The following is a 13,118-nucleotide window of genomic DNA, read 5'->3' on the forward strand; positions in this document are numbered from 1 at the left end:
GTCTCCACCTTGAACCAACTTGCTTTCCTTTCTGCATCCCCTATCCTGGGATTGGTATCATGTTCCATAAAATTTATTGTGTTCAATGATGTCTTCTGAAAATCAGGATGAGGTATTAGGAACTACACATGTAAAAGATTTTCCTCTGAGCTTCCTATAATTTGAATTGCTATGTAGTAAAACATTTATTTGAAACAGCAATTTATAGTTTGAAAAAAGGAGAGTCAAAGATGAGAATGCTAATGGTTTTCAGAAACCATGGCCTTGTCCACAAACACAGATGTCAGTGAAAAGTGTCAGAAAATCACTTTATGTCTAGAATCATTTTATTTCTTGTGGGGAACAACTAATTGAGTGTGGCGAATCAGACTAACTCACTTTGACCCGTGAGTCTGACATAACTATTTCCATAAGAGCGTATGGAAAAACCCGAACGAACTTTTTGGCCAACCCAGTACTTTAGACTCTGGAATCCCATGACAGAAACTCTGAAAGAACACTTGCAAGTCAGGATGTGTCTGGGGAGAAAATAGCTCCGTGTAATTCAGAGACTGGCTAGGTGACAACCTGGGCATATGGCCCTTCCAGTTGGTACCTGTCTTTGGTTTTCCGTCTCTAGGCGCAGCCTGGCTTCCACACACCTCCGTGTCTCCAGGAAGGCTTGGCGCTGGGCCCGGTCTGACAGGTAACTGATAAAGATTCCAGCCGTGTTCATACACATGAATAACACTGCCTGGGCCACAACCTAAAACAGAAATACAGACATAGCCCGGTCAGGTGGTTAAAACAAGAGCTATTGGCAGGCAGAGAGAAAAAGTAAATAAATAAAAATTTCCAATATAAATCTTAAGGTAATAATCCAAATGTTTAGTAGCAGGTTAGTAGAACCTTCATTCAGGTCTTGGGGTCAACTCATCTCCCCAGACCTCCCTCAACCACTCTATCCAATTTAAAGCTTCTCTCTCCCCATGTTTGAATTTGAACTCAGATTGGAAACCTCAAGTAAAATAGAGCAGCTTCTTCTCTCTTCCTCTTCTTGAGGGGTTGGGGAACCAGGTGAGCAGAAGAGAAAGAGATGAATAAAAAACAGGAAAGGTGTTAGTTGAATGGTACTACTGTATTTTGACTTTGGTACCCAGTTTTTCTTGAGTAGCATCTAAGTCCTGATGTTCCTAACTCAAGAGAAGATGTCATATTTGTCTACTGCCTTCCATCTCCATTGCCATTACCCATCTCCTAGGCACCAAAATCTCCTGGCTGAACTCTTAAATTAAACTTTGTACTTTCACATTTGCCCCCTTCCAAACTTCTCTCCAGTGAAGAAAAGCAGGCAGATTCTGGAAGGGAGTCAACACTTGGAAGAAAGAAACAGCATAGTGTGGATTTCTTGATTTTTATGGCTTTAGCTTGCAGGCAGGTAACACTCAGTATAGTGTAGGGGAGAGAAGCTCCAACAGAAAACCCAAGTGACCTGAAGAAGCAAAGAACAGAGTTCAAAACAACTATGGCTGCTGAAAAGTGAGAGGAAAAGCCCCCAAAGAAGAGAACCAGTGAGGGGGAACCTTAAATTCCTATATAAACTCTTCCCTGAGCCACATATGCACAGGGCAAACAGCAAATGATTGAGTTGATGATAAAAGAATTGAACTGAGATTTGAACTGCATTTCAAAAGACAAAGATTGTCATTTGATCCCAACCAAGTTAACCACTTTCTAAAACACAACACAACAAAACAAAAATCACCATTTCCAGAAGAATGCAAGAGAATCCAGAGTCTTAACCACGTAACATCCACAATGTCCTGAACATAACATGAAATTATGTGACATGGGCATATACATAAAAATGTGACCCCTTCTCAAGGGAAAAGATAATCAACATAGACCTGTTCTGATCTGACCTGGGTGTTGGAAGTAGCAAACAAAAATCATAGTAGCTCTTACAACTTTGCTCAATGATATAAGGGTAAATATGCTAGTAATTAGTGCAAAGATAGGAAATATCAGCAGAGAAATAGAAACCACACACACAAAATGGAAATTCTAGAACTGAAAAACACAATACCTGTAATTAAAATTTTACTGAATGATATTAACAGCAGAATTTAGATGACAGAAAAAAGAGTCAATAAGCTTGAAGCTATATCAACAAACCAAAGACAATATGAAAAGCAGTCAGAGTAAAATGTTATATATAAGGGACCTACTTTCCAGTTATGATAATGATTTTCAGTTAGATAAAAGAAATGCATTGCTAAAATATAATGATATAAAAAGTTTGCAAATCAAAACAAAATAAAACTGGTTTTGCTGTGTAAATATATATTAAAGAGAATTTAAGGAAAATCATTAGAGGTAAATAGGGTCACTATGTAAGTATAAAATGTTTAATTCATCAGGAAGACATAAGAAGTATGAACTTGGACACATTTAACAATATAGTATCAAAACACCCAATACAAAGTAAGATATAAATCTATGGAATTATTTATAAATCTACCATTATAATGGTCTATTTTAACACAATTTTCAGCAGTTAATAAATAAAGATTTTTAAAAAATCAACAAAGATAGAAACAACTTGAATAGCTCATACAATTAACAACCTTGAAATGGAAGATGGTATGCAAATTTAATAGTACAAATTCTTTTTTAGGCACATACTGAATATTTGTAAAATATGATTTTATGATAGGACCTGAAGTTAGCCTCAGCAAATTTCAAAGAACTAGTATCATGTAACCACAGTCAATGACTATAATAAAATCAAGTTACAAAGCAATTTAAGAGATAACTAAAAGAATACCATGTGTTTAGAAATTAAAAATACTTCTAAATAACTCATGGATCTAAAAATATATCATAATGTAAAGTATGTATAGCTAAAGAATAATGAAAATACTACTGAAAAAAACTTAGTAGTCCTCACCAAGGAATATATAATAATAAATACTTCATTAGAAAAAGAAGAGTATATATATAACTGATTCATTTTTCTGTACACCTGAAACCAACAAAACATTGTAAATCAACTATAATAAAAATTTTTAAAGAAAGAAAAAGAAATAAGAAAGGCTGAAAATGAATGTGCTAGCCATTCAACTTAAAGGTTTAGCAAAAAACAAAAAACAGATAAATCCAAAGTATGTAAAAGGAAAAAAATAAGAAAGGAGCCGAAATTAATGAAATAAAAACCAAACATAAAATACAGAGGTTCAATAAAATCAAAAGTCTTTTTTCTGAAAGGACTAATAAAACAGTAGCACTTCTTACAAGCTTAATAAAGAGAAAAAGAGAAAAGGTTCAAACAAACAATATTAAGAATAGAAAATGAGAATTTAAATATATGGCAGAAATTAATAGATAATAAAAATATATTATGAAGTTCAATGCTAATGAAAATCATAAATGGAATTACATATTTCTTAAAATATATCTTTATCAAAACTGACTCAAGAAGACAAGAGAAAAATTTAATAAATGCAGTCATAATTAAATATCTTTCCACAAGGAAAGCAACAGGCCCAGATGGCTTCATCAAAGCATTCTACAAACACATGTTGAAGAAATAACTTAAATATTTCATAATCTCGTCCAGAGAGTAGGAAAATAGGGAATATTCTCCAACTCAGGTTATAAGGCTAGCAGCATCCTGCTACCATAACCAATAAAGTTGGTGCATAAAGGTAATTAACAGATAAATCTCACGCATGAACATGAAAGAAAATTCCTACACATAATATTACTAAATCAAATCCATCAATACATAGAAAAAATAATTCAGTTTGACTGCATTAAATTTATCCCAGGAATCTGAGGATAGTTTAACATTATCCAATCAACTAATGCAATTCACCACATTCACAGCTTTAAAAAAAAACATATAATCATCCCACTGAGATGAAACAGCATTGATGAATTTCAATATTCTTTCATTTAAAAAAATGTGGAGATTAGGAGTAAACTTTCTTAATCACTATGCAGAATATCTACAGAGACAAAGACAAAAACACCTAAAATGAACAACTTACTCAATGATAAAAGGTTAAAAACATTTGCTTAAAGGCCAGGATGAGTTATCTCCAAATGTATTCAACATCATTCTCAAATTCCAGCTATCTCAGTAAGACAAAAACAGAAACAAAATAAAGGTGATAAAACTTGGAAAGGAAGAGATACACTTTCATTTTTGCAGATAATTATCTATGTGGAATATCTGAAAGTCTCTACAGAAAAATTACTAGGATTAATAAGAATTTAACAAAGACATTGGATATAAAGTCAAAATAAAATGCTAATTGCATTTCTAATGCAACCATGACAGATAGAAAATTAACTTAACAGAGAAAATAATGAAATTCAATTTAAAATAATCAAATAAGGCCCAGATGGAGGGTTGTACACTATGTTATGCTGTAAGATGAAAGAATTGCTATAGTAAAGATTTCAAAACTTGGTAGGTATTTTTACCCCCAGTGGAATTCAAGATGATTCTAAAATTTGTATAGAAGATCAAAGAGTCAAGAATACATAAGATATTCTTATGGAGATATATGTATGCGTATAGCTGATTCACATTATTATACAGCAGAAACTAACACAACAATGTAAAGCAATTATACTCCAATAAAGATGTTTAAAAAAGAAAAGAATACATAAGATATTCTTAAAGGAGAACAAAATGGGAGACATGCAGTACCAGGTAACAGACTTGTTATAACATTGAAGTGATTAAGATCTCATGGTATTTACATGGGGATACACAAATTGACCAGTGGATGTGAATAGAGAGCCCAGGAACATAAACACACAAACTTGATAATCATGCTTTGTAGTTAAAAGGAGAAAAGAGGGACTTTTGAACAAAGGGTGTTAGAACAGTTTGTTATTCACTTGGGAAACAAAGTAAAAGTAAATCCCTGCTTAATCCAATACATAGAAATACATTGCAGGTGGATTAAAGTCTTAAATATGAAAGGAACAAATATGAAATTTTAGAAGACAATCTAGGAGAATACTTTTACTAGTGTAATAGATTTTTAAGATAAAACGCAAAGAATACAAACCATAAAAATAGATGAATACATTTGGTAAAATTAAGATTAAGCATTTCTATTCATTGAAAGACATAAATAAAATGGAAAAAACGATAAAGAGATATTTGCAACATTTATAATTAGCAAAAATTAATTTTCAGCTCATATGAAGAACTTGTATAAATCTATAAAAAATAAAAACAATCCGATAGAATACAGGGTAAAAAATAAGCAGGTGTTTCCAAGACAAGAGACTATTAATATGAAAATAAGGGCAACAATCTAGGAACTCTAAGTTAAAATCCACACCCATTCCACATCTACCCGGTTGGCTCCAGAAAGAAAAAAAAAAATAGTAGGGTGTTATCAAATCAGCAAGGATGCTGTTGGCAATGTGAATTGACACTGTTACTTAGACTCTGCACAACGTTTCATTTGTAACTTGCTAAACTGCACCTTTCCCCTCCATACCCAGAGCCATCTTTGCAAATATGGCCCAGGAGACATGCCCAAGAATGTTAAGAACAGTATTTTCTACAAGGGCTTGAAACTGGAAATAATCTGAATGTCCACCAATAGTAGAATGGATATTTTAGGATGTATTAAAATAATTAAATACTACTCAGTGGTGACAATAAATCTATTATTGTATGAATCAAAATAGATAAGAAAACAATATTGAAAAAAGCGTGATTCTAATGACAATAAGTTCAAAAACAAGTAAACTAAAATAATACATTGTGAATATATGAGAAAGCACATGACTCCATTTTTTACCCATCAAATTGTCAAAGATCAACAATTTGATAACACATTACTCTGGCTAGGTTGCGGGGGAAGTAGTCACTCTTATACCTATTTGGTGAATCCATGAGTTTGGCAATACCTATCAAAGTTGACACTCATCAATTCATACTCATCAGCTCAGTAACTCCATTTTGGTGTAGCTCCAGGTACAAAGATCAAAGGCTATCACAGCGTTCTGTGTAAAAGCGCACAATTGGAAAGCATCTAAATGGCCATAAATAGAGGATTGGTTAAATTATAAAGCCATACAACTGAGTATGTATGTAGATAAAAACATGGAAATTTTCTGTATACTAACACAGAACATTCCTATATATACTATTAAGTGGGGGAAAAAATAAAGGACTAATATTTGCTATCCCTTTTCTATGCATAGACTCTTTCTGTAAGGTACTGGATAATTCTGGGGACAGAAACTGAAGCCTAAATGTATAATCTCTACCATTTATATGTTTACATGAGAGTGTGGTACCTATTCTAATACATAGATTTTTAAATAAATAGATTGATAAATGATGTACTGTTAGAAAAGAGAAAAATGCAAACTCCTCATCATGACAATAAAGCCTGCTTGATCTTCTTCAAACTCATTTCATACCATTTCTCCTCTTACTCATTTTGTTGCAACCAATCGGGTTTACTTTCTATTCCTCCTCTAAGATTTTCCTCTCTCTGGTCCATTGCAAAATCTGTTCCTTCTGCCTGGGACATTCTTCCTTACACTTCTTGCCTTGCTGATTCCTCTTAGCCTTCTGTTCTTAGCTTTATTAGTTTCCTCAGAGAGGTACTCCCTGGTCACTATATCAAAGTAGGATTTCCCTGCCATTCTTTATCCCGGCACTCTGTGCACTTATCACAACTTGTAATTATATATTTATTTGCACACTTGGTTGTCTGGTGCCTATCTGTCACATTGGATTATTACTTCTAATAATGCAGGGATGACATTTATTTTAGCCCTTGATTGACACCTAGTACCTAGCACAGTGGCTAAGTGCTCAGCACAGTGCCTGTTAACTGTTCAGCATCTAATAAGTGCTGGATATTTGCTGAATGAGTAAAGGAATGGGTTAATAGCTTGCCTATGTTTCCATCATTATTTACAAGATATGATGGGCTAATGATCTTAAAATAGCAATAATAATGTAAAACACCAAAAATATCCTTGTCAACACTAATAAATATGTGGGAGCTAAAGCATACGACTTTACAAAAGATAAAGGAGGGAAGCATTTCTGGTAAAGGGATGCTAGCTATTAACTATGCTACCCAAATTGCTTTAGGGCTTTAACATGATTAACAATCAAAATCCCAAGTGAAATTTTCCTTTGGAACTTGGAGGATGACTTAAAAGTGTATCTGAAAGAATACATGAATTAGAATACTAAAGAAATTTTTACAAAAGCGATTACAGAGGGTCCTTGCAAGGCTAGAAGATAATATATACCATCATGTGACAATAATTAAAACTCTGTGGCAATAGTGAAAACCTCAACTGAAGAATTAGTGGAATAAAATAGAAAACATAATGAGTTTGTATATGATCCAGACAGCTCAACGATTCAGTGGAAAAAATAACTGTCAGTAACAGGCTGATTTGTCATTTATTGGAAGAAATGGCTTAGAGTCCCCTCATACTATATGTCAAAATAAATGCCAATGGAATAAAGACTTAAATGTGGAAAATGAGACTACCAAAAAAGGAAAAGAAAATAAAACGGACGGAATATTGCTCTAATTTAAGCAGAAAAGCTTAAGCTGAGGCTCAAATTAAAGGTAAGTAGTGTTTTTTTTTTTTAAGGTGTTTATTTATTTATTTATTTACATTTTTGGCTGTGCTGGGTCTTCGTTGCAGTGCGTGGGCTCTTTGTTGTGGCGCGCGGGCTTCTCTGGTTGTAGTGCAGGGGCTCTAGAGCACACAGGCTCAGTAGTTACAGTGCGTGGGCTGCTATCTAGTTGGGCTCTCTAGTTGTGGTGCGTGGACTTTAGAGCGCGCAGGCTCAGTAGTTGCGGCGCGCAGGCTTAGTTGCTCCGTTGCATGTGGGATCTTAGTCCCCGGACCAGGGATCGAATGCGCGTTCCCTGCATTGGAAGGCAGATTCTTAACCGTTGGACCACCAGGGAAGTCCCAGTAGTGTTTTTTTTTTTTTTTTTTTTTTGCGGTATGCGGGCCTCTCACTGTTGTGGCCTCTCCCGTTGCGGAGCACAGGCTCCGGACGCGCAGGCTCAACGGCCATGGCCCACGGGCCCAGCCGCTCCGCGGCATGTGGGATCCTCCCAGACCGGGGCACGAACCCGTGTCCCCTGCATCGGCAGGCGGACTCTCAACCACTGCGCCACCAGGGAAGCCCCCAGTAGTGTTTTTTAAAACACTTAAATCAATCTGATACATTGCTGATGTGGAGGGACTTTCCTAGGTATTTCTGGAAAACAAACTGGCAACATGTTGCAAAATTTACTCATTTCTTTTGACCCAGTGACCCAACTTCTAGTTATCTATCTAAAGGAAACAATCAAAAACAGGATCAGAAATTTCTGTTAAGGGATGTTCATTGCAGCTTTATTAATGAAAGTTTTAAAAAATAAATAGAAACTGCATAGTTTTAATAGCAGGGGAAATGGCTGAATAATTGAGGCATGCATATACAAGGGAATATAAAATTGCATTAAAAATATTTAATGACATGAGCAAATCTTTATGATACATTAAGTTGTAATATTTAAAACTGTATTAAAACACTAATCTGTAATTTCAGTGTGATCTTAATGCTTAAAACAAAAGGAAATAATATATACATATACTTGCATGTATATGTCCATGCATAAGTGTGCGTGTGCGTGTGTGTATGTGTATTGAAATAGGAGAAACAGGTTATTCAGACAAACTTACTTGTGGAGATCTAACAAGGCAGAAAACAAAACAAATCAACAAAAAAACAAAGCATAAGGAGTCAAGATCGAGAAGAATTACACCCAAACAGGTGAGCCTAGCATCTGGAGCTCTTTCTTCCTAGGGGCATCTGCAAATTCCAAAGGAGGTGACTGAGTCTCAGAAGCAGAGCAGAGTGTTCAGGACTCAGGAACCAGGGGAACAAAAGCTGAGGGGAGGCAAAGTGGAGATGTTGGAGGAGAAGAGAGTCCAAAAACAACCACTCATGTAGGGACTTGATCCTTAGTCAGTAATTGACTTCACAAATATCTTTACTGCTGCATTTTAGTATCAAATAAATATCTAAAAATACCTAAATTGTGATTATTGCTTTTTTAAAATAAATTTTATGAAGGAGATACTATTCCATTATAGCAGCTGCAGATCAGTGGTTCCATGAAAGGGTTGGGGGGGCATCGTTATGACTGCCTCCGATTGGTTCTATTATGTAATCCCTCCAACCTACAGCTCTCTCTAGACCCCTGTAAGCCCCACCTGTAAGCCACCTCTGCCCCAGAGCTGAGATGCTGAATGTGAGACGCTTAAGAAACATTTGTCTATCAATGCTTTATTTTTCTACCCTTACATATCTGTAACCTGCCATTAAGAAGTCTTCCTAACCCTTCACTACTAAATAATTTATCCATTCAAAATGATTTATGGAGCAAGTTCTATGTGTCAGGTATAGTTTTATGAACTGGCAACGTGCAAAGCAGATAAAGTTCAGCTCTCATTCTAGTGGTGGGAGACAGGCAATAAACAAATAAATGAAGGAATATTTAATACATGGTGGCGGTGTGTGTGATAAATACTAAGAAGAAAAATATAGCAGCATAAGGAGGATAGAAAGCGATACGGTAGGGATGGGGCTGCTCCTTTATAGGGAATTCAGAGAAGGACTCTCTGATAAGAAGATATTTGAGCAAGACCTGAAAAAAGTGAGGGAGTGAGTCATGGGATATTTGGGAAGAGAAGTTCTGGCAGAGAGAACAGAAACTGCAAAGGCTCTGAGGCAGGAGAAGCAAGAAGCCCACTCAAAGTCCGCCGTGGCTGGAGCAGAGAGAGATACAGGAGGATGCAGGCACTTTTAGGAGATGAACCCTGAAAGGTAACAAGCAGTCAGACTGTGAATGGTCTTGCACATGATAAGAATATTGGCTTTTAAGGCATGGGAGAATCCTGAGTACTGGGAGGCATGACCCACCTTCTGTTTTAAGGGTCGTGCACTGGCTGCTATGAAGAGAACAGACTCTAGGGGGCGCCAGGATGGAGTCAGGGAGAAAAGCTAGAAGGTTTTTAGGAAAATACCGTTGGAAAGAGATTGTGGGCTTGGACCTGGGTGGCAACTGTGCAGCTGGTGAGATCCAGTCAGACCCTGAATATATTTCAAAGGTAGAGACAAGATTCACTGATAAATTTTGTGTAGATGATAAAAGAAGAGAGGAGTTGAGTGTGACCTCCAGAAAATTAATCATTCTGACTGCACAGGCCAATCATCTGGGAGGGTTAAAAAGATGCAGATTCCCCGGGGCCCTATTCAGACCTTCCGAATAAAAATATCCAGGGATGAGGCCGCCTGGGAATCCTTATTTTTAGAAAGCTCCCAGAGTCATGTACTGCTGTGGGTCCATGGGCTGCCATAGGGAATCACACCTTCATGAAAATGGTCTGAAGATCACAGATAACACTACCTTTTGATCTCCTTTTTATGTGTGCATCAGCCTGTACTGTAATGGGGAAGAACAAAGCTGACTCCATATTAGGTCTGTTTCTTTTACTTTAACCTTTGTATTCTGTTGCTTTTGCTTGGAGGTAAGAATGTTGCCTATAGCCTGAAGTGTACAGGACAGCCCATTCTCAAGGTTCTGACCTTTAAGAGTGTAACCCTTTCATATAGAGAAGATAAAAAGTTGCAGAACAGAAAATAACGTTTGTTTGGTTGGAGTTTCGCAGGAACATTGTGGCCTGACCTACGTGGGCAAAGGATTCCTGCACCAGGAAGTCTGCAACAACCAACCTTGCCCCTCCCTACCTTAAAAATGCTTTGCTGAAACCCTTCAGGGAGTTTGGGGTTTTTCTGGGGTGGAAGCCACCCATCTCCTCACATGGCCCTGCAGTAAACCTTTCTCTGCTCCAAACTGGGACGTTTCGGTATTGTTTAGCCTCTCTGTGCCCCGGCCACAGGAACTTGCGTTCGCTAACATTACTAAATTCTGAGCTGGCACAGGGCAGACACCACGTCCATTGTATCTCATCTCTTAGCACAGGGCCTGGCATTGTAATACTCAACAAACACTTGTCAAATCTAATTAACTTGACAGTCACATGAGTGAATTCCAGTGACCCACCTCTTTGGTGTAGTTTTGTGATGACTGGGAAGAGGGAAGTTGTCACTCTGAGTGGGAAGACCTCCACAAAGTCATCCAGGACAGGATGAGTCCCTCCTCACCTTCCCCCATCTCTTCCTCCAAGCCCTGGAGACGGAAGGTTCTCTATGTGGGCCAGGCTGCCCCTTTCTTTCCCGGGACAGTGGCCACAGTGTCGGCACTGCTGTTCAAAGCCAGGGAGTTCAGAGCGGGAAAGGCTCGCACAGTCAGCTCCCCTATTTGACACAGGATTTGCATTTCTGTCATTGCAGCAAGATCCTCTGCTGTTCATTGCCAACTGGCCAGACTGGAGGTGGGAGAGAGGACTGGATCCCTGGGGACCTCCCCTCCCCTCTGCACTCGAAGTATATGCCACAGGGATGTGCACATTTACTCTGCAGCTGGCTTTGTACAGGGAACATCTCCAAAGTCTGCAGTCCAAACTGTTGAAGGCTAGAAGAGCCCTGCTTTATTAAGAGCAGGGAAAGACTCTCCTTCCATTTATTTCTTGGTCTCTGGAAGCATCCACTCAAGTGCTATTGTGTGTATGGAAAGACTAGCTCTGGGAAAGTGGCTATTGGACCTGTCCCTGAAGATAGTTTTATTTTGTAAATTTAGTAAGAAAATAAAGAAAAGATCTGTTGCAATCCAATAACGATCACTTTGCATTTGGGTATTTTCCAGTATTTTAATGGAAACCAGGAATTTGAAAGGTAATACCGTCAAGCTTAATTTATATAAAATGTTGAAAACTATTTTCTTAAGGATTTGCACCCTGATTTGTCTTTAGGACCCATCATAAATTTTGGAGGATGCTCAAACTGAAATTGGGAGACTAAACAGTAGCAATTATAACTTACATTTTAAAGCTCATGTTAAGTGCAGGGCATCTTACTAAGTGATTTCCATAGGTGTTCTCATATAATCTCAATGAGGCAGGAAAAGTTATCAGGTCCATACGAGGAAGCTGAGGTTCAGAGAGGTTAAGTAACTTGTCTAAGGTTAAACAGCCCTCACTGTGGGAGGGCAAGGATTTGAACACAGGAAGTTGACTTTGCAGGATCCAAGAGGAAGCTGGCCAAGACCTGAAGGAGACCTTTGATGCAGAGGAAATGGAACCCAGTCAGGAGACAAGGGTATATTGAGTAAATAAACACAGGACAATGCATTAGGAAGGTTGGATATTTTGCCAGCATATAATGGGTATATGAAATATATGAAAGATGTGGGTAAAGCACTCGTATCTCTAGGTGAATGAATCCAGCTGGAGAGGGTCTGGTGTCATCCTCTAGGAGACAGCTAGCATTTATTGAGCACTTAATATATGCCAGGACTCATTCGAAGGGCCTGGCATGTGTTAATTCATTTAGTCCTCACAATAACCCAATGAAGTAGGTACTACTAAGATGGGCATTGTCTAGAGGAGGGCGCTGAAGCTCAAAGTTTGACCATTTGCTCAAGATAACTAATGGAGCGAGTGGTAGAGCTGGGTTTGAACCCTGGTCATGGGAGCCAGAGCCTGAACTTAGACCTACTGTGCTCTCCAACCTCATCCCCGATGTACCCCGGTGTACCCTGATGTACTAGTGCAATGAAAGTTCACTCAAGCAGTAAATGTGGATTTAGCACATGCATGACAGACTACAGGATGTGGCCACTGGGTGGCTCAGTTCTTGAGCCTGGTAAAGGGAAAGGAGCTTTGGGAGGGCTGTGCACCTCTGTCTATAAATAGTAAAACCAAGACCCTGAGAGTAACTTGCCCAAAGCTAAACAGCCTGGACTGATTGACACCAGGCTCTTTAACACCAAAGCCCGTGCTCTTGGCAAGCTGCCGTGTGTTTTCATAAGGCATTCTTACAATTGCAGAAATGTGCCCATGTGTAGGCCTCTCTGTGTTTGGACTTAGGCCTTAGGGCTGCACATGGAGCAGAGGGAGGGACTGCAGAAGGAGGGGAGCATGAACCCAGGGGAGATTTAGAA

General features: G+C 38.0%; 1 protein-coding gene across 3 annotated transcripts in view; it reads right to left on the reverse strand.

Moving 5' to 3' along the window:
- Window positions 1-13,118, reverse strand: part of ADCY8 (adenylate cyclase 8) — a gene marked incomplete at its 5' end in the record, with an annotated part of 216,621 nt that overhangs the window by 167,488 nt on the left and 36,015 nt on the right. For all 3 annotated transcript variants that reach the window (XM_081258526.1, XM_081258525.1, XM_081258524.1), the window contains one exon: window positions 596-745. In XM_081258526.1, coding sequence (XP_081114652.1) covers window positions 596-745 — 150 coding nt within the window. The remainder of the gene's footprint in view (window positions 1-595; window positions 746-13,118) is intronic.

Source organism: Mesoplodon bidens (assembly GCF_964165515.1).
Source record: "Mesoplodon bidens genome assembly, chromosome: 16".
Classification (NCBI taxonomy): Eukaryota; Metazoa; Chordata; class Mammalia; order Artiodactyla; family Ziphiidae; genus Mesoplodon; species Mesoplodon bidens.